At 37.6% G+C, this 20,294-nt stretch overlaps 2 protein-coding genes, 1 long non-coding RNA gene and 2 pseudogenes across 3 annotated transcripts; 2 read left to right on the top strand and 3 right to left on the bottom strand.

Annotated features, from left to right (window-relative positions):
• Positions 1-1,149: 1,149 nt before the first annotated feature.
• Positions 1,150-6,416, top strand: LOC120113342 (annotated as a pseudogene).
• A 124-nt stretch (positions 6,417-6,540) lies between these two features.
• On the top strand, positions 6,541-9,922 carry LOC120113315. Its single transcript, XR_005515247.1, has 2 exons — positions 6,541-6,651; positions 9,509-9,922. It is a non-coding gene; the product is annotated as an uncharacterized LOC120113315 (long non-coding RNA).
• A 2,500-nt stretch (positions 9,923-12,422) lies between these two features.
• Positions 12,423-15,294, bottom strand: LOC103705876. The gene is made up of 5 exons (XM_026804180.2): positions 15,189-15,294; positions 13,794-14,502; positions 13,549-13,713; positions 13,365-13,456; positions 12,423-13,253 (listed from the first exon to the last, which is right to left on the bottom strand). The coding sequence occupies exons 2-5, from the start codon at positions 14,493-14,495 to the stop codon at positions 12,566-12,568; spliced, it is 1,647 nt and encodes a 548-aa protein (XP_026659981.2). The 5' UTR covers positions 14,496-14,502; positions 15,189-15,294; the 3' UTR covers positions 12,423-12,565.
• Positions 15,295-16,476: 1,182 nt separating this feature from the next.
• On the bottom strand, positions 16,477-16,845 carry LOC120113341 (annotated as a pseudogene).
• Positions 16,846-16,960: 115 nt separating this feature from the next.
• LOC120113314 (transcription factor bHLH162-like) lies at positions 16,961-20,054 on the bottom strand. Its single transcript, XM_039134447.1, has 3 exons — positions 19,811-20,054; positions 18,062-18,397; positions 16,961-17,416 (listed from the first exon to the last, which is right to left on the bottom strand). The coding sequence occupies exons 1-3, from the start codon at positions 19,943-19,945 to the stop codon at positions 17,348-17,350; spliced, it is 540 nt and encodes a 179-aa protein (XP_038990375.1). The 5' UTR covers positions 19,946-20,054; the 3' UTR covers positions 16,961-17,347.
• Positions 20,055-20,294: the final 240 nt, after the last annotated feature.

Genomic DNA, 20,294 nt, shown 5'->3' with positions numbered 1-20,294 from the left:
TTAATATTATATATTATATCACCAATATATTCTATTTTATAATATATTATTGACAAATATTATTATCTTATCATACAGTAAAACATTATTATGATTTTTTTCCTATCAAATATAATTTACATTATAATTATTTGCATTATTTTCCACCATAATAATCAATTGTTAATATCAATATTTACAATAATATTATTATATAAATTATACTAAATTTATAAATAATATTAATTATATAGTGACACTATAGTATATTAAAGTAACTTAATCATAGAAACCGAACTAATCAATGATATGCATGAATAGATTTTCTATGAATAATTCTACCATTCGTAATTTCCATTACTGAAATAATTGTAGCATGGATGATTTTTTTTTTAAAATAAATAGCTGCAAATCAGAACGATATCAACATAGTATTGCCACTTCTTTTTTTCCTAAAAAAACCATCTTTCCGGTTGCAAAAATAAACACACATGGCGTGGCCCCACCACTTGAGCCAATTGCGCTCGGTCCGACACAAACGGTCTCTAGTCTAGGGGAGACGGGGAGCAACGGCTATTCACAGTAATAAATAGAAAAATTTGACCTCATTGACCGTTAGGGTTCTTTGCATCCCATTCTCTGCCACCTTCTCCCCTCCCTCTGTTCTTCCGTCCTTCCCTTTCCTCTCGCGCTTCCAGGGCAGCATCCGAAGAGAGAAAGGGTAAGTGTAAGAAGAAGTCTAGTAGTAATCGTTATCTTTGCCCTTTTCTTTCCTTCGTTTTTGATGAATGCGGTTCTTTGGTGTTCGCTCTTGCAGGTGTTGATGGGTGTGATTCGAATCGCCGCCAGCCCTTCTCCGTCGATCGCCACAATCCATCACGGATTCCGGTCTTCCAAAAGAAACTCGGGGCGTTTCATGGCTGCTTCTCTGCCGACGGAGCAAGTCGACGGAACCCGGAATCGGGTGACGGGCGATTCCTTCATCCGTCTTCACCTCAAGAAGCTATCTCCCTACCAGCCAATCCTGCCTTTTGAGGTAAGCATTTGAAGTAACTCGGCGTCTTTCTAGTGGCGCTACTTCGAAAAAGTCGGGATCTTTATTGTGCACGTGAAGTGTTTGTAGATTATCACCCTAGTCCTGCCATTTGACATAACTATCTGAAGTTCACAATGTCTCCTGTCCTTTCAAGTGGTAAGTTGGTGAAGAAAGTCGGTAACTTTGTTGGCGTACGTGTGAAGTGTTGTTAGATTTTCCTTTTCAGGGAACTTGTTCTGTAGTTTGGCGCTAAAGGTGCAGCGAATATTAAATTTGGGTCTACCCCCTTCAGTTCTGAAGGGAGCTTTGATAAGTGTTGTCGTTGACTTTTAACAATAAAGAAATTCAATGAGTTGATGATACAGTGTTTATTGATGATGGTTAGCGGGCTGTACTTCTATTAATCAAAACTAGCATGATTCAGTTCCTTCGTCTTATATTTGGTCAATGTTTTGTGAGTAGCTATGCATGTTATGCATGTCACATAATCTTGTCTTGACTGAACTTAGTGGGATTGGAAGTGCTTAAATGTTTAATAATGTATGCTCTCACTACTTATGTGCGTGAATGTATGTGTAAATTTTGGGATATGTAAAAAGTTATCACAATGTTTTATCCTCACTAGTTAAACCATTTATGATGTATAGTTTCCAAGTCTATTTGTGGGACTAGCATGCATGGAAATTTGTATTTGTTTACAGTATTATCTACACGCCTTGGAAGAAAACCCGAGGACATAATCAAGCTCGATGCTAATGAAAATCCATATGGTCCACCTCCAGAGGCAAGTTCAGGCTTTTTTCTCCTCACTTGAGTACTTACTTATGGGACTACCATGTAGTAGGCATACCATAAGTAGATTCACCAGTCTCACTGCAATTATTTCTCACTTGTTATTTGAGCTTGTCTCACCTTTCCTTTCAAACCTTGAGGCGAGGTTCTCCAAAACTCTTTATTGCCTTAAGCTTATTGGTGAGACTCTATGACCTGAAGTTTATACATTAGAAGGTTCATATGAGGTGCATGCGTTATCAACCGAAGTCACACTTATGGCATTATGGATGGAGTTGCAAGTTAAGCGTCTGCATGTTTGCACAACCAAATAGAGGGGATGAGTTGATATATTCTATATTTCTGGTTTGATGCCGTATGCGGACCCAAATTTTCGTGTAAGTTACCATGCTGAAGTATAAAAAATTGCATTCGGCATGAAGTTTAGTTTGCTTCTCAATAATTAACTTCAGGGCCATTCTTAGTTACTGAGTGGGCATCATAATCATTATGCGAAATGTGCAGTCATAAACATTCAAATTGTGTTGGTGCAGGCATGCTGGGACCTGACACCTAAAGCTCCTTTTTTCCTTCTTTATTCTGTTTTCTCTAATGATAAGGATTGTAATCCTTTCCACTGAAAACATATAATATCCATAAGTTGATGGCATGTTACTTGATCTTCGTTACTGCACTGCAACCTTTTATTTAGTACACCAATGAATTGTAAACAGTGCAAAAATAGGGGGAAAAGGATTTACCATTTATTAGAACCATATATTTGCTCAGAGCTATTAACAGTATAAAGATCTAAACTATGTACTCCAGATATTTTTTATAGGTACTTGATGCTTTGGGAGCTTTTAAGATTTCCTTATGTATACCCTGACCCTCAGAGTCGCCGTTTACGTGCTGCTCTTGCTGAAGATTCAGGCCTAGATTCTGATTATATACTTGCTGGGTGTGGTGCAGATGAGCTGCATTGACTTAATCATGAGGTTAAAACTTGAAACTCCAGTTTCTTATTTTATTTTTATTTTTATTTTATGAATATAGAGATGTTTCCTTTACCTTTAAGGGATATCAGCACATTTGATGTTTTGTTTATTCTGTAACATTCCTACAGATGTGTACTTGATCCAGGTGACAAAATCGTGGACTGCCCTCCAACATTTACAATGTATGAGTTTGATTGCAGCAGTGAATGGGCTCTAGTCATTAAGGGTATAACCACTGGCTTCTTTTATTTAACCGCTGTTTTTCTTAAAGACTTGTATACTCCACTTCATTTATCAAGCATTGTCTATTATCTGTCAAGTCTTCTTGTTCTTAATATTTGACTAGTTTTGCTGGATAATTCTGTTGTCCAAAACAAAAGATAAACCACTGTTACTTGATCTTCTACAAATTTCATCTTTTGACTATTAAAAATCTTCTGAGATGTGCATTGCCATTCCTGCATTTGCAGTCCCAAGGCTGTCAGATTTACTTTGGATATCCCTCGGATAGTTGAAGTGGTGGAACAAGAAAAGCCAAAATGCATTTTCCTGACTCTCCAAACAATCCAGATGGAAGGTATTTTCCCTTTCCTGATTCATAATATATCGTCATCAGCAATGAAAGAAACCAGTATATATACTGAGAAGTTATGAGAAACTCATCTTGAACTTTTGGTTGAAATTGCATAGTCTGATTTATTAGAAACTTATATGCAACTTTCCTTTTTCCTGAAATGCTTGAGGCATAAACATTTTCTTCAGAACATCTAATGTTATTTCCTTGTCATCGTGTATCTTCTGTATCAGTATAATCAATGACGAGGCTCTCCTAGAGATTCTTAATTTGCCTATACTGGTTGTGCTGGATGAAGCATATATTGAATTCTCTGGTATGAAATCGAGGATGGATTGGTAAAGAAGCATGAGAATTTGATTGTTCTCCGAACATTTAGCAAACGAGCAGGTATGCAAATGTTTTTCTTTGCTTCTTATTTCTATCTAGGGCTTCATACGCTGTGGTGTGGATGCAATACGTTTGACATCTTCACTCTCTTGTTCTAACCTATTTTCCTCAAATGCTTTGTGTACTTTTCAATATCCAATTCTTGCACACTTTTATCTATTGGAGATTGTATGTTGCTTATCATTGTCCTTGATCTTGGCATGCGTGCCTGTTGAAAATATGCATGCATGCTGCTCATATTGTATATTATATATATGTAAAAAAAATCTGAATGTTACCAGTGGTTTAGAACTTTCATTTTCTTTGATGGGACATTAGTATTTATGTTCTTTTATTATTTTAGATGGGCTTGTTTCTTATGGCGTCTTAATACCACAGTCATAATTGTTACATATCTGAATTGTATTTCTTCTTCCATTAACTCTGGAATGCTTCAGTCAGTAGTTTCTTATGTAGTCCAAGTATCTGTAATCCTCTGTGGGTTTTCCTTGTTTGCAATTATGTTTAATGTATGTTCTGTACTGTAAGGTAGAAAACAATAGATTTAGGACATGTGGAAAGCCGATAAAGTTACAAAATCTGTTAAAAACAATGGCTTGAACACTTGACCAACTTGGCATTCATTAACTTGTTGGGATTGGTATTACCAGGAACTTATTATAGATCTTTCATTGTGAATGATCTGCAATCAGCTGCGGACAAACAAAAGTTGGAATTATGTATATCTTTAGGTCTATGCAGTCAAAACAATTTTTCTGGCAAGACCCATGGTTGAGATGTAGGATGGAGGATATGTTTTACTTGATGACTACAGAGAGTCAATTGGAGACAGCTTTGGACTTTGGAGTGGATGGCTTTGAAAATGTTTCTGCTTTGTGAGATGAGTTTCATGTTATCAATTTGGTTCGTTAAAGTGGAGACCTAGCAAGCACTGTGATCTTTGAATGACTTGCAAAGGACATGAGCTTGGACTGAGACGTATAAAAAGTAGCTAGATCCCCATTCTGAGATGCTGATAAGATCTGAAATTTTGACGGAGGCAGGAAACGTGAAAGATATCATCGAGCGGCTGTTCATAATAATAAAATAGCAAAAGAAGAAAATATCTTACTATCTCTTCTTTTTTTATTCCTCCAATTACTTTTTAAGCTAAGGATTTGAAATTGTATAGTTCCAACCTTAGACCTTATTGTTTTGTGCTCTTGTTTGTAGTTGGACATCAGAGACTTCTTAAACAAATTGTGAACATTTATTATATGGAGGGATGGAGGATTTTTATACATGAGAGATGAGTAAAGTTCACCGTCCCCGGCACCGGACTCCGTATCGGTGCCACACTAGCACTGAATCGGTACGGTACGGAGTCTTTTTGGCCATATCGAGTATCGGTACGCCTTCCATACCGGATACCAGTACTGAATCGGTACGATACGCTCCGTACCGCCTGGCTAGGGCTGGTATGGCAAACCATGAGAATGAGGAATATCAATGAGATTATGAGAGTGTGTGTATTGGAGTGTGTTCTTTGGGGGGGAAAATTCCAATAAATGATATTGAGTGCATCTAAACTGTTTCTGGACTATGGATTTGACCGAGAAGAATGGAATAAGGGACAAGGGAAGTAAATATTGTGAAATATAATTGCAGGTGGAGACTAAGGCAGATGGGGTGAAGTTGGTTAAGAAAGTATGAAGGTTCGCTGTAATGTTGCTTGGCCACCTGATATGAGATTCAAGTGTTTAGATTTCAAGTGTCCATGAATACAATTTGTATATACAAATACATGATAAGTAAGAATATCAATGGTACTGTGAGAGTGTACTGGAGTGTGTGATCAGGGGGCTGAATTCCATTAAAAGAGGTCGTGGCTTGTAACTATTTTCTGGACTATGGATTTGACAGAAGAAGAAAAGAATAAGAGTGCAAGAGGGGTAAAATAGTGTGAAATATAATTGCAGGTGCAGACTAAGGTAAAATAATTACTGAAGTAAAAATAGTATGCCTTTAAATTGTTTATCAAAGCGAAGGTTGTAGGAAAATGAAAATTTTAGATCCCCAAAATAATTCATTTACTGATATTAAAAGCTGGAATTTTTTTTGGCTCAGTAAGAGCGCCTGCTGGGATGGCTAGATGATTCAGACATATAGTGCATATTACGGGGCAAATGGCTGTAAGGTTATAAAGGCTTTTGCTTGTTCTGTTGTCGCTTCAGTGGGGGGGAAGAAAGGTCATATATGTGTTTCTTAATGTCCTTCTGAAGGGAGCACTTAAATGGAATGATCAAATTAAAAATGTATATGATTCAGCATGAATTACATGCTCAATGGTTATTATGATTTATGAAAGTTCCTAAATTTTTTTTGTTGCCTAAAGTGATGTCTGTGCTACAGAGGACATGAGATTCTTGCTCTGGTTAAGACCTCAGCAGCGATAGTTCTCCTTACCTTTTTTTTTTTCATTAGCCAAAACTGTGAAAAGATGTAGTTTGTGCTTGAAATTGAAACAGGCTTAGCTGGACTTCGTGTTGGATATGGAGCATTTCCTCTTAGCATTATTGAATATCTGTGGCGGGCAAAGCAGCCGTATAATGTGTCCGTGGCAGCAGAAGTCGCTGCATGTGCGGCTCTGCAGAACCCCTGGTTACTTGGAGGTACTTTTGTCCTATGAAATATCTCTTGTACTTTCTTATTTGATCTATCCTGAAAGTGTGACTATGCCTAATCCTCCATGCTATCAATATTCCATCTCAACTTTTTCTCCAGAGAGTGAAGAATTCTCTGTGCAAGAAAGGCAAAAGGTTGTATAATCTCTGAAAGGAGTACCCTTCCTGAAGCCATATCCAAGTTATTCAAATTTCATTCTTTGTGAGGTTACATCTGGAAAGGATGCTAAGAAACTGAAGGTATTTATCTTTGAAACAAGTTTTACACTAATAGTTGCTAGCTAATTGTTGCTTTTCCCTATCTATTTACAAGTTGATGTGAAATCTTTAAAAGTTGTTCAGTTGGTACATAGCAATACAACTTTTTTGTTAGTTATGTTAGTCAGTTCTCTGATTTTCACAGTTCTGTTTTCTAAAGACACCAAGTTGAAGACATGGAAAAATTGGCTCATTAGAGACAGTGCCATTTTGACGAGATAAATGCCATTTTAATTGAAACGGACAATCTTAGCAACCATTTTTCCCTTTTAGATTGTAACTATAACATACAGCATACATGAACTTCTACTCCTCAACTTATCATAAACTTTTGGAGACATCTTATCTGATTTAACGATAATATGATGCATGTCTTCGATGTTTATATATGCAAATACATATACATATGCATATGCATATATATGTATATGTGTGTGTGCGTGGATGTGTCAGCTATCTGGATGGTATTTTCCTTTATAATGTTGATACTTCATTTCTGTCTGGCATGCGAATAGATATCAATTGCCCAATAGTTGTGCACTAGCAATTATTGACCGCTAATTTTGCTAGAAAATGTTTCATGTTCATACTAGTGGCTACTTAAATTAAATCTTTCTCTTTATCTCTTTGTGTGGTATTGAATTTTTGGGCCTAAATTGTTTACATTATTTTGGCTGGTTAACTTGATGCCTTGCATATGCTACATAAGATGGCTGTTTGGGTATTCAATGGATCTTGTCACTTTGCACAGGACAATAAATGCTTCTTTAGATAACCAGGTTCTACATGGTGCTTAGGCAATTATAGGAAAAAGAAAAGAGTAGAAAATGACCTAAACATGGTTTAGGCAATTTGTAAAAAAAGGCAATTTGTAAAAAGCTAATGATAAAGTACCGATATCTTATATGGTGGATGATGAGAAAGGGATGTAGAACGGGACTTAGGACAATTTTCAAGACATGTATTAGGAGCGTACAACAAGTGCACAACTTACATTATGATACATTGTGGGATTCCTGATGATTGAAGTCTTTACCATGAGAGGAGGCCCGTAAATTTCATGTAGTGGGTGTATTGGTACAGATTATGTGTATGATTATATCTGTATCTTCTCCTCATTTGATAGATATGAATAGAAGATGGATGTTAGTGGATATTAAAAATAACTATTTGTGCATTGAATATTAGAAATATTCATGTCTGTTGAGAATATAATTAGTCTAATATAGGCTTCGTGAAGAGAGAAAGGTTAAACGAGAACTCTGGTTGATGTTTTCACCAATGTCCAAATAAATAGAAGTGGAGCTTGTGAAATATAAATTAGAGCTGTCGATTATTGTAATCAGAATGGGTTAAAGAAATATAAATATTTGGCTTTTATTTTGCTTTATCTTGCATGGATAAAACTCTAGATAATGGATATATAATCTGAATTCAATTTTGTATATAATTTATATCAACATCTGATTATGTATAGATAGAAATGGATCATAATATTTTGTTCAGAGTACAATCATAAGACTGCATAAATGTTTGAGCATTAAACTGGGATTATGGAGGACTTTCAGATAATAAAAATCACAAAATTAGGTAGACGGAAAAAGAAATGCAACTTCACATGGAAAATGGGAGGACGTGAAAATGTTGTTAGAATCAACAAACAAAAATACCTTGAACAGTTAGTCCTTACAGTATGAATATGGGCTAGATTTTGTGCGATTTCTGCAAAACAGAAGAAACATCTTTGCCACAGATCTAGGTTAGATACTTTGTGGATTCTGCAAGCAGAGCAGAACCTCTAAAGAGCAGGCACATATTTCTTTGGTTTAATGAGCTTGCCACATTTTCAGCTGCTGATGAAATACATCACTATTCACAGTCAAGACCTACTCAGTCAAAAGTACTTGAATATTATATTTTATAGAGCTGTAAGAATTATATTTGTGGATGGTATGAGAAGTGAGAAGGGACTCAAGATACGGAAAGATCTGTACTAGTCAACTATGAGAAGATTTCTTTCCTTCCTGGCAGACATGGTGGTCATCTGTGGGATTAATAAGTAGAGATGGGATGGTAGGACCAAACTCATGAATATAACTTTTTCACTATTTACCAGTTTAGCATTTAAGTGCATAGAAAATTCAGACCACAAATAATTTCGGATCTTCTATATCATATATAAGAAGTGTTAGATATCTATATTGACAAAAGCCTTCAGCCCATAATGAAGGTGCAATCATATTAAAGGTTTATGTGTGAACTTTTCTGTTTATTTCTGCTTCATTGGACATGGTGATCCTAGCTTTTTTGAAGTATGCATGTCCTCGATATGATCTAGCTTCCTTTGAGTTGTTATGAAATATTATTTTAATATATATATAGGTGCGGGACTCACACTCAAAGTAGGTGGGTGTAGGATTATAGAAGTACTATATCTGAAAATATGGAAACATGTTTTTAGTAATTTTTAGAATAAAATCATCTTAGGAAACTCTCATGATCTGCTTTCTGGCACAATCCTTTTGTTTCAAGATGAGATATCATTCTTCCTTGTTTACTGGATGCAGTGGAGTTTTTTTTAATGTTTGTACATGTAGTCATGAAGATAACCTACCAGATGATGTTTCAATTTGGCATCAAGCATACTTCAATATATGTTTTATTGCACATGATAAATTTGACAAATCCATTTTATCTTGAATGTCGGTAGTTGTTGGAAATAGCATTCACAAAAGTCTTCACATGTTAAAACTATGAAAGGGAAAGATTATCATTTTTATGTTCCTTCTTTTCCTTTTCGCTCTGTCCGTGCCCTTACCATTTCTTGAAGTTCTTTCAGGAAGACCTTGCCCAGATGGGTGTGATGATTCGCCACTACAATAACAAGGAATTAAAGGGCTATGTTCGTGTTTCTGTGGGAAAACCTGAGCACACGGATGCCCTAATGGAATGCCTCAATCTCCTCCAGTGATCAGACTTCTGGTGCAATAACTATCCACACATGAAACTGTTCCATGCCCCATTTCTTGTCAATGTTTAGATGGAAACTTGAACGAAATACATCAGCTGAGCCAACTATGCTTGAAATTAAGCTGAATATCACATCTTTTGGATGCTTAATAGATGGCAATAGATTTATTCCAGAGTGCATTTAAGGAAGAATCACTGTCATTGATTACAAGTTAAGATTCTTCAGTTGTATATATTTTTTTAGGACACTTAAGAGGAAAGATGGAGCAAAAGAATTTCGTTACATGGTTGCACTCTTTTCTTGTTACCTGTTCTTCCTTGTGGCTTGAGATGTTTGTGCCAAGGTTCAGGTGACAATTGGAGATATGAAGATGGATGTTCAGCATAATCAAAAAGACGAGGTTTAGACCCTGCCTGGGTATTTGACAAGCACTTGCGGCCGTGTGAACCAAAACCCTATTAATAAATATGAACACATTCCCACTAGTTCCCAAAAAATATGAATTTGTATCAAATTAGAACTAGTAACTAATCCTAACATGGAAGTATTGGAAAAACTCATATAAGCAAGAGAAGAAAATTTCTAGAGAAGGAAGATTCTCTAGCGATCAGCTGATGCAGCAGCCCATTACTTCAAGAAGTTGTTACTTTAGGATTCAATGATATGAGAGTTGGGAAGTCAGAGAATATTATGGAGGGAAAAAATTCTCTTGAAAATTAGCTACTAAAATAAAATAAAAAACAATGTCCATTATCAGACACCACTTTTGTAGCCTGAAAAAAAAAAAGAAAATCCATTATAATACATTGAGAAACAAGGGTGATCGTGGCCACCATCGTGGCTGCCGCTAATCTCACAGTCACCCCTATCACTACCATCATCGCCCAAGAATATTCATTTTGGTAAACGAGTGGAGTAATTGGCTGTGATTGTTTCCATTACGTCCTCATCTCCTTTGTTTTTATAATTTTAGTAGCTTTAAAAATTTAGACCTTTTATTATAGATTGCTAACTGTTTTTTATTTTGTGAAATATTTAAAATGCTAACTCTCTTATTTAATAATTTTATATTAGTTCTTTAAATATAGCTAGATTTACATTTTATTGAAGTACACGAGTTTCAAGCTTAATTTTTTGGATGAAGTTTTAGACCATTACAAAAATAACAGGACTTTTTCCATGTATCTCAGGTTCGATATCAGATTATTATTTTTTTTACCATTTTTATATGTAGATTGCCAAATTTCGCAAAGCTGGTAATACTTCTACCATAGTCTTGATTACCTAGCGACCCGTTCGAACTCTAATTGACTTTATCATTGTAATAGTCTAGGACTTTATGCAAAAAATTATATAGAAAGTTATTATTTAGGATTCTTAGTTTTTATAAATATCTAAGATTAAATCTTCTCAATATATAACCGATGCAAGTCTAAACGCATGCTAGCAACAACTACAGTGATATGTATGTCTTATTAGATGATGGATGTCAAGTTCGTAGTTGGTTGCTAAATTTTGCTCAATCTAACGGACTTGTGATCGATAAGAACTGGATGATGATAATAAAGAAGAAGAAAAAGAAATATGAGAACAATTTTCAGAAATTTTTAGTTATTTTTTTTTGTGTGCGTTCAAAATTGGCTTTAAAATCTACTACTAGTCATAAATATCACAACCTTCATAAAAAAAAGCTGTCAATAAAATCATCATGAAGATTATGGTGATTTCAGTATTTTATAACCTTCTACTTAAAACTCCAATAAGGTAAAAAGTATGGGGCGGTTTGGCATTACCTTTCTTTTTCATTGTTGTTGTTGTTTTTTTTTTTTTAGTATAGGGCCTGTTTTTTTTTTCATTGTTGTTTTCAAAAATACTAGAAGAGTGAACTAGAGTGAAGAAAAAACATGTATCATAAAACTTTCTTATTTTTCTCAAAATCATTAATAAAATTTAGAGCTTTTGGTAGCAAAGTTTTGTTGTTTTAAAAAATGAAAATAAAAGGAACAAATGGTAGAAATTTTGTATAAATACTATGTTTGTATGATATTTCATTATTTTGCATCGGAACAGAAACACAAAAACAACGGTGATAACAAATAGGTCCTATACTAATAATATTAATCAAAAAATCCATCCTGAACTTTTTTTCTTTTTTTGAGGGAACCATCTTGAACTCAAATATTCTTTTTTTGCACAAGTTTGCCCTTTGCATCTTCATTTTTGATTAAAAAGTTTATGCACTATTTTGCCCACTTTCTTTTCGAAAATTAGGTTTCGAACAGTTAACAAATAATTTTTACCAGAGTTTTAAATTCCGATGGAATGGAGGGCGTCTTGACATCCCATCTCGTTCTTGTAAGAAAATGGAACCGGGATAGGGTTAGGACTCCAAAAAAATCCATCTATGTGGGGGAGAAGTAGAAAGAGAAAAAAAAGAAGAAGGAAACATGAGGAAAGAGTGAAAGAAAAGAATAAGCAGAAAAATGAAAGAAAAAAGAAAGAAAAGAAAGAAGAAAAAGAAAAGGAGAAAAGAAAGAAGAAAGAAAGGAAAGAAAAAGAAGAAAAATGAAACAAGAAAGAAAGGAAGGGATAAAGATAAGAAAAGAAAAAAAAAAGAAGGATAAAAAAAAGAAGGAAAGAAAAGAATAAGCGGGAGAAAGATGGAGGATACCTACTAGAATGTAAGTTTGGAACCGTTGCTGGGATAGGACAGGATAGTGGGGCATCTCATTTGCGACACCTCCATTCTACAGAATTTAAAATTTTAATTTTTATGACAATCGTAAAAGAACTGCTAGTATCCATTCTACACACGAATGAAATGTACACACACATACACATATATACATATAGGCTCAAATCATTACATAATCAACAGTGGGATCTAGGAGACCTATTCCACTCTGCATAACAATTGCGTTTGAATCAAGGATTCTTTGCTTTTATCCTTAGTTTTCTTGCTATCTGTGTTACTCTAGGATGGACTGGATTCTTGGGAAGCTCCACCTCTACCCAGTTGATTACCCTCAGTATCAATGACTGCGGGCAGCATCCTGACTTCCGTCCACCAACACCCATAGAACCTCTTGTTTTCTTCAGGCCTGATTCCAATGCCGCCTCCAGGAACTCCATAAACCAAAGTGCAGCTTCATCTCGTATATTCTTCGCCAACTTTATCGAGCCACCCAAGCTAGGAGACGGTGCTTTGTTCTCATCTTTATCGATGCCATCATCCACTCCTTTCCTACCTGAAGAAGTCTTTTGGTTCCCACTCGATCTCCGGTGCTTGACGAGGCTTACTTTTAACTCACTTGTTTCAGGGCCAAATGAAACTGAATTAGAAACAACTGCTCTTCTCTTGGATTTCATATTTTCCTGCCCATCTCCGTTGATTGAATTATGTGCTCTCTCTTGCAGGATTATGGCTTGATCATCCTTCTCGCTTGGTTTCACTGCTGTCGACTCCTTATTTGTCTCGCTAATTGAAGTAGCTGCTCGAATCGTCTCCAGGTCAGTCATTGCCTGCACAATCTCTTGATGAAAGCTTAGGAACCGATCGAAGCAAGCAGCTGGAGCTTCTGGTCTCGCAGCAGTGCTCAAGTCTGAGAACATCCTGCAAGCAGCCAAGAAAAAAAAAAAAATCTGAAACCTCTGCCCCCTCAAAAGGAAAGAGTGCACACAGTATGAACTTGGGTCTCAAAAGTAGTAGTCTTCATCAGCTTACTTGAGGATCCGAACTATAGTTTCTGTGGCAGAAGCATCTCGCAGCGCTTGAAGAGCTACCTTCCCAGCTGCTTCTTTGCGCTGAATCGCCTCCTGAAGGATTCAAAATGCATGCAACCTTTTCAAGAACTAGAACATATAAAAACAACTTCAATTAGCTTGCAGTAGGAGGTCAAGCACTTCACCTTTCCTAGTGTGCTGAGCTTTCTAGGTAATTGCAAGCGATTTCCCGAGCTTTCTTGGTTAGATGTCACTGAATTGTCTTCTTGTTGCTCATCAGACGCTGAGGAGAAATCTTCAGCTTTAGCAGCGCTTCTCAATCTAGTTGTGAAAGTTGTTGCATTATTCTCCTATAAAAGAGAACTTGTTATATAGTCGGATGATAAACTTCACAAAATTTTTGGAAACCGGGGTTGGTTCAAATACCTACAGTGGGGAAGAGACTCTTTGGGATTTTAGGATTGCGCTCGCACAGGGTCTTGCTCCTCGAGGACTTGGAGAAGACGCAGCTTTTCCTTAGTGAAGCTGAGCTTGCTTCCTTTAAGTCTGCCATCTTGGACAGAAGCGCTCCGCTTACTGACGATCTTGGGGCCACTCTCCCGCTAACCAGCGGCGAAACCTGAGTACTTCGTGCCCGATCCTTAACTGGGGTTTTCCCGGCGGATACCAGTGCGGTCGGCTTGACGACCTCCGGTGAGGGAGCACCGCCGGTCCGGTTTTGGTCCGGCCCCCATGAGCCTCTTTGGCGGCGGCTGCCTTTCGCTGCGACGACGGGTTCCGGCGTGCCCACCAGAGGGTGTCTTCCGGGGAGCGGCTTCACTCCCATGATAACTGGAACCGGTGATCCTGGCTCTAAGCTGCCGGCATAGACGAACTGGCCAAGCTGCAGCTTGTTGCTGAGCACAAGGTCATCTTGATCGGATGGCAGGCTGACATAGATGGAGTGGCAGGAATCTGATACTTTGATGAAGAATCCGTGCCTCGGCCAGAGATCCTTCTCATCGAGGTCCGCTGGGACGATGTCGGTCACCTGCAAGAGAGCATTTCGGTGCTCCCCGGTTAGTTTGGCAGCTTTTCCGGTGTTCATGCCATCGAGAAGCTTCAATAGAATCCCTGGTGCCAGTGTCGCCATCGCGCGCCTGGAGAAGACGAGAAGAATCAAACAACCATCAGAATGCAAGAAAATCCTCTCATTTCCAGCATTTAGATGCAAATTAATAAAATCGAAGCTGATGCAATATGAAGCAAAAGATTAGCCTATCAAGAAAACGGTGTGAGCAAAGCACTGTAGAATTGGAGAAGAACAATCAAGAAAATCCCCCAAAAAACTATCAATCTGAGAATAATTATAGCATAATATGAAGTAGATTAAAATCCAGAATCGTGAATTTTTGTCAGAAAGGTGATGGTTGCTATTAACCAGATCGGACAAAATTCCGATGGGGTGTCCAAGTACCATCAGAAAAAGAGTTTGAGAATCCCACAAGAAAGAGAGTTCGGAAAAAACTCGTCGAATGGACTATTCTGGCTCTGACTCTTCGAGAGATAAGATCTGAAACGATAAATAAATACCAAGAACAAAGAAGATCCATCTACATATATACTGAACGCGAGCCGATTTCCCCTGTTCTCGATCCACGAACCTAAAGCTACCTAATTTCTTGAGTTCTTGATAGAGATCAAAAACCCGGCTCAAGTACCCACCAGAAAGGCCATGAAACCTTGATCAAGAAGTTACAGCGAAAAAGAAATCCTCAAAAGAAGCGAGAAACCGGGGAGAAGAACGAATAGGAAACCAAGGAGACTTCGATTGAGAATTCCGTACTTCGCTAAATATCGCCGGAAGAGAGGAGAAAGGAATGGGTGCGCCCGCGCGCGAGAGAGAGTTGATCGACTCTAAGCATGGAAGGGGAGCAAGAAGGAAAGCGTTTAAGGTTTGCAAAATTGGAACGTTGGGCCAGCAACGGTCGAATTTTCTCCAAGCTAAACGGATTAGAATAAAATGACGGAAAAGCCCTTCGGCGTTGGAAGGTCCGTGGAAACAAAGACAGGGGCCTTTTCGTCCACGAAGAATTATGTGGGAGCGTCTCCGAATGTCCATGACCGGCCCCGGCGCAGCTTATAGACTCTTTGGTTTTCCTTGAAATAATTTTCTCCGCAATCCATTTTGGCTTAAAATCTCATTAAATGACAAGATTGTGATATACCATCCTAAGGATTTCTTCTCAATAATAATAATTGTCTCAAGGAAAATATCATATTTCTGCAGGAGGCTATAAATCTTAATGTTTTAGGCGCCACCACAGTTGAAATTAGTGTCTTGGTTGCAAATTAACAAAAGTGATTTAGATCGCCAAAATTGACAATTGTAATCAAATGATAGAAAAAAGAACGAGGAATGTGGATGTCATCCAATGCACACCATGTATCTTATCAATTTCTCGAGTAAGTAAGGCGACATACACAAAGGATGACCGCATGAGGGTTTCTCTAGCCACTTGTGGCAACCTAAAGCCTTTTACATATCAACATCCTAACCTTCTTGTGAATCATATAAAAAAATGAGTTTACATATATTTAACAAAGTGTTCTAGGTTAATTTCAGCAACAATAGCATCTTAAAAGTAACATATCATCTTTTTCTTTTTTCCTAATTTTATTTTATCTGTTAACAATAATTTGTAATATAAGAGGATGAGACATTTGTCATCGCATGCAAAGCCAGCTGGAGCTCAATTTCAACCCAATCGACTAGCCTCCAAGACCAAATCCAAGGGAACATATCGATTAAAGTGGACCTAATCTATCATGGAATATAGACCTTACTCTATGAAATTAGATGCCTCCTGGTCCAACATGGGAATTATTGAATGGAGTCGAACTAATATAAGTCAAAGCATAAATCAGGTTGACCCTACCACACAATGTGTTCCTAGCGCTCACAATTATAAATGGCATGAATATTACATTTCTTAATAAAACAAAGTTGTTAGTCATGGCCTTAAAGTAAGAAGTTCATGTTAACCAAGAGAAGAGCCTAAGAGCCTGGGTGGAAATGATTAAGATTATGGATATGCCCTATCCTCTATCGAAAGGCACAAACCCATTTTTGACTAATTGGTCCGCCAATTATAGGTGACCGAACTGCCGCCCCCGCTAATTATAGACCGACCTACTGTAATAATTTCTTAAACACCTAATGAAGATATGGCAAACAGATAAAGTAACTGACAATACCATATCCTAATCAAAAGGTACAATGGCCCAAGCGACAAGGCTTAACATAAATGTAGCCACCGGAGCCATTCTAAAAAGAGAGAAATTAACACTTGGTGAAATAAGTTCTTTTAGAATCAATTTCAAACCATCTGCTAGAGGTTGTAACAATCCGAACGATCCCACTACATCAGGACCCTTTCGACGTTGCACAAAAGCCATTACTTTACATGTAGATAACAACATCAACATGGAAAAGCTTGTTACTTGCACACATGCGAGTGTATGTTATTGATCTCCAATATAAGTTTCATGGACATAATTTTATATGCCTCAGCTAATGCATACATTACAAAATGATCATTCTCCATGTCCAATTGAAGCAATTGCTTTAACAATTTATCTATCATGCCATATCCATAGTTAAAGAGCTTCAAAGTTGGCATTATATCTCGAGCTTCTTAATACCCATTGCTGCTCCAGAGCAAGGTACAAACCTCCTAGTATACCCATGTACTAAAGAGCGAAAAGAGAAGTTTTTTTGAGCATCATCAAAGCCACAGCTACCAATACAAGAGAGTAATTCCTTCTCTATGTTCTATGCTATTGACTGCAGTTGTCAACGATCTTTTCCCATTTCGCCATCAGAATCATGCTTCAAGGGAAATTATAACTCATAACTCTGTTCAATGTGTTCCTTCCCCTTTTATCGAATTTGCTTTTCGATCTGGTTTCTAGGGTTGCAGCTTCTTGAGGATCTACAATTGATCATTGAACCAACTCCTTTAGTCTCTCAGATACCCTTGAAACCTCCAAGCCGATTCTAGAGCTAACTGCCTGCACAAACCAAGAAAACCTTCATTATATGTGCACTCATTATGTGTATTTTAGGCAAAACCATAAAAGAAAATTATAACCATCCTCTGGATTTTTTTTTGTTCTTCTGCCCCCATTTCTCTGTTTTTTCCTTTTTTTTCTTTTTGTTTAAATTCTGAATTAAAGCCCATGGGCACATTCTGAGGCTTGTCAGATTCAACTCATGCAGGTATGGCTACTAGAAACCAAGTTTAACTTAGCAAGACTCTTAAATTTGCTTCCTGATTAAATGCCTTGATCATTACCTACCGAAGGAGTTGGCGGGCTAACGACGCCCATACGGGTACTTAATTGAGCAAACAAAGATGGCCGATTCAAAACATTCTAACATTTAGGGTAGAGCCTATCTTGGTGCTGCAAGTGGATCCAAGTATTATTGCACGAATCGTAAGGCATACGGATCTCTTCGATCCTGGCATGTGGTTGCCTTATGATTTGTGCAGTGCATAAAATCCATGAGACGCATTTGCAAATTACTATTATGTGGAGGGTTCTTTTCTTTTCTTTTCTTTGGCTTTTATTATTATTATTATTCCTTCATAGGTCTGCAAAGGTTTCCATTAAAGTGACAAATAAGGAGAAAGAAGGCAACTTGTGATAGATTACCTTGGAGTGAATTACGTGAAAGATCTTGTCACCAACAGCAGAGAAGCTTGCACTGACAACTTCTGCGCCTTCTTCCTCAAGGATACTGATCACCTCATGGAACATGAACCTCTTGTCAAGCCCACTTATCAAAACGACCTCCAAGTTCGAATCTTGATGTCTTACTTCAATCACGGGCAGCCTAATGCCTATCGTCATCCCACTGCTCATATCGTTGTTGATTCCATCGATGCTTGTTCGCAATTCCCTCCTTTGCTTCAAGTTTTCAATCCTGTCTTGAAGCTTTTTAATGTACGATGTGGCCACATCCAAGTGATCTTGTTGTGTCAAAACATCCTAAACAAGTCAAAAGGTCAAGAGAGAAGATTTAGTAATATCTAGCAGAAAGATTCGATTCTGAAAACTTCTAGCTAGTATGCAGATTGCTTCTCTTGCCATCTAATCGCTTTCTCATGATGCTTCTCAAAAGAATTTATGAACATGTTGTAAGATTTTACAACACAACCAAAAGTTGGTATGAATGCGAGATATATTGTGTAAATGCTTTCACAATATTATGGAAATATATTATGTAATTATATGCATCATTTATTGAATCATTAAGCATCCCACTTTGTTTTCAGATTTTTCTTGAAGAAGAACTTGAGAAATTTCAAAGAGCATCTCCAGAGTGTTGCTCGGTATGACCCACTCAAATGGTGGTAAAAGCTAAAGGTGCTTTTAGACATAATTAATTCATGAAACTTAAGGCCGATATTTTTTAGGCTTTTATTACTGGAAGAGGATCACTATGATCAATGTAGAAAATGTTTTAAAATTCGATCCAATCTAGGTGCTCTCGGCCGGTGCTTTTGATTCGATCTAGCATATTTTTATCAGGTTTGATCCGAGTCCGGCCGTGTTTGATGCAATTCTGTGCTGTCTAAACCTGACCTAATTGGAGTCCACGTCACAATTTGGACACAAGCCAGAACCATCTGCATGAAGTTAAGGTGATGACCTGTTAAAGGACATGCTCGACCCAATTGCTCACACTTTGGCCCACTCAGATGCACAAAAACCTTATCGTCAAATAAAAATAACAGATGTCTCGCATCACAGATGAGCACGACTATATTTTTTTTCTTACTAAGATCTCTCCGAATCTCCAACTGAATTCTTTATTACTTCTTGGTCCGACGCCAACATACATGCCATGTGGGATGTTTTTATTAGCTATTTGAAAAGTTTTTTTTTTTTGAAAAAAAAAAAAGAAGCCAAGCTCAATGATAGAGCACATCACGTGGGGATTTGGAATTTAGTATAAAAAAATCTCAATTTATTGGATTTATTATTATGTTATTCAAATGAAAACTAAAACGAAAAGACCTGAAAACAATAAATAATTAAGGAAGGTCTTGATAGAAAAGTAGATGCTAAAAAAAAAAAAATTACTGCAAATAGTCCCCAATGTATAGATCAAAGGGGGGACAATAAGAAGCTCCTGGCAATTCATCCTACTTGCCCAATCTATAGAACAATATGGAGACCTGTATTCATGCAATGATTAGAGAGTAAAAGCCAGCGATTCCAGCTTCACTCTTTCACCGAATTAATTAACCGGATGGAACCAGATGCCAATAGCATGAAGCTGATATCAGAATTATAGCAATCCGTGTCTATAACTTCAAATAAGGTGCAATACCCTGAAAACAAGGTGGGAAGAAGGGAAAAGAACAGAGAATTTGGAATCATAAGATGTGATGGTACCTTGGAGGTGCTTATGTGTTCTTTTGGGATGAGAGAGGCGAGCTTCATGCAGAGGCTTTTCATGTGCATTCTCCTGTTCTTCTCCACTGTCTTCCTCTCCATCTTAGCTGCTGAGCCACCACTAGAACTCTTCATGGAGGGAGGAGGAGAAAGCCACTGCTCAAAGGGTTGGAACCACACAATGGAAGGTTAAAGCAAAGGAGTAGGAGGTGAGGCTTTGTCTTGGGTGGCCGATAGAGCAACGGCCTTCGCGTATATAAAGAGCAAAATGAACCGCGTCTACGTGTGGGACCCGGACGGAGGAGCTAGTGTGACCAAACTTATCCTTACCGGAGGAAACGCGCACCATCTCCGATGACAAGGCGGCTATTACTGAGTAACGACGAACGGTGCCATCCCCTTCTTTCCTACGCTTACACCGACCACGCCTTCAATTTTTTAGCCCTGGCCGTGGGAGGAGACCAATCCAGGTGCTTTTTTTCCC

Source organism: Phoenix dactylifera, chromosome 15, assembly GCF_009389715.1.
Source record: "Phoenix dactylifera cultivar Barhee BC4 chromosome 15, palm_55x_up_171113_PBpolish2nd_filt_p, whole genome shotgun sequence".
Taxonomy (NCBI): Eukaryota; Viridiplantae; Streptophyta; class Magnoliopsida; order Arecales; family Arecaceae; genus Phoenix; species Phoenix dactylifera.
This window is presented reverse-complemented; position numbering and strand designations above follow the sequence as displayed.

Bases quoted from the DNA above. Each gene is read 5' to 3' on its own strand.
- LOC103705876 (XM_026804180.2), bottom strand. From the start codon at position 14,495: ATGGCGACACTGGCACCAGGGATTCTATTGAAGCTTCTCGATGGCATG. The intron at 13,457-13,548 runs GTGAAGTGCTTG...TGAATCCTTCAG, and splicing joins AGCTCAGCACACTAGGAAAG to GAGGCGATTCAGCGCAAAGA. The intron at 13,254-13,364 runs GTAAGCTGATGA...GGCTGCTTGCAG, and splicing joins ACTATAGTTCGGATCCTCAA to GATGTTCTCAGACTTGAGCA.
- LOC120113314 (XM_039134447.1), bottom strand. From the start codon at position 19,945: ATGAAGAGTTCTAGTGGTGGCTCAGCAGCTAAGATGGAGAGGAAGACA. The intron at 18,398-19,810 runs GTACCATCACAT...TGACTTGTTTAG, and splicing joins AACACATAAGCACCTCCAAG to GATGTTTTGACACAACAAGA. The intron at 17,417-18,061 runs GTAATCTATCAC...TGGTTTGTGCAG, and splicing joins TTCACGTAATTCACTCCAAG to GCAGTTAGCTCTAGAATCGG.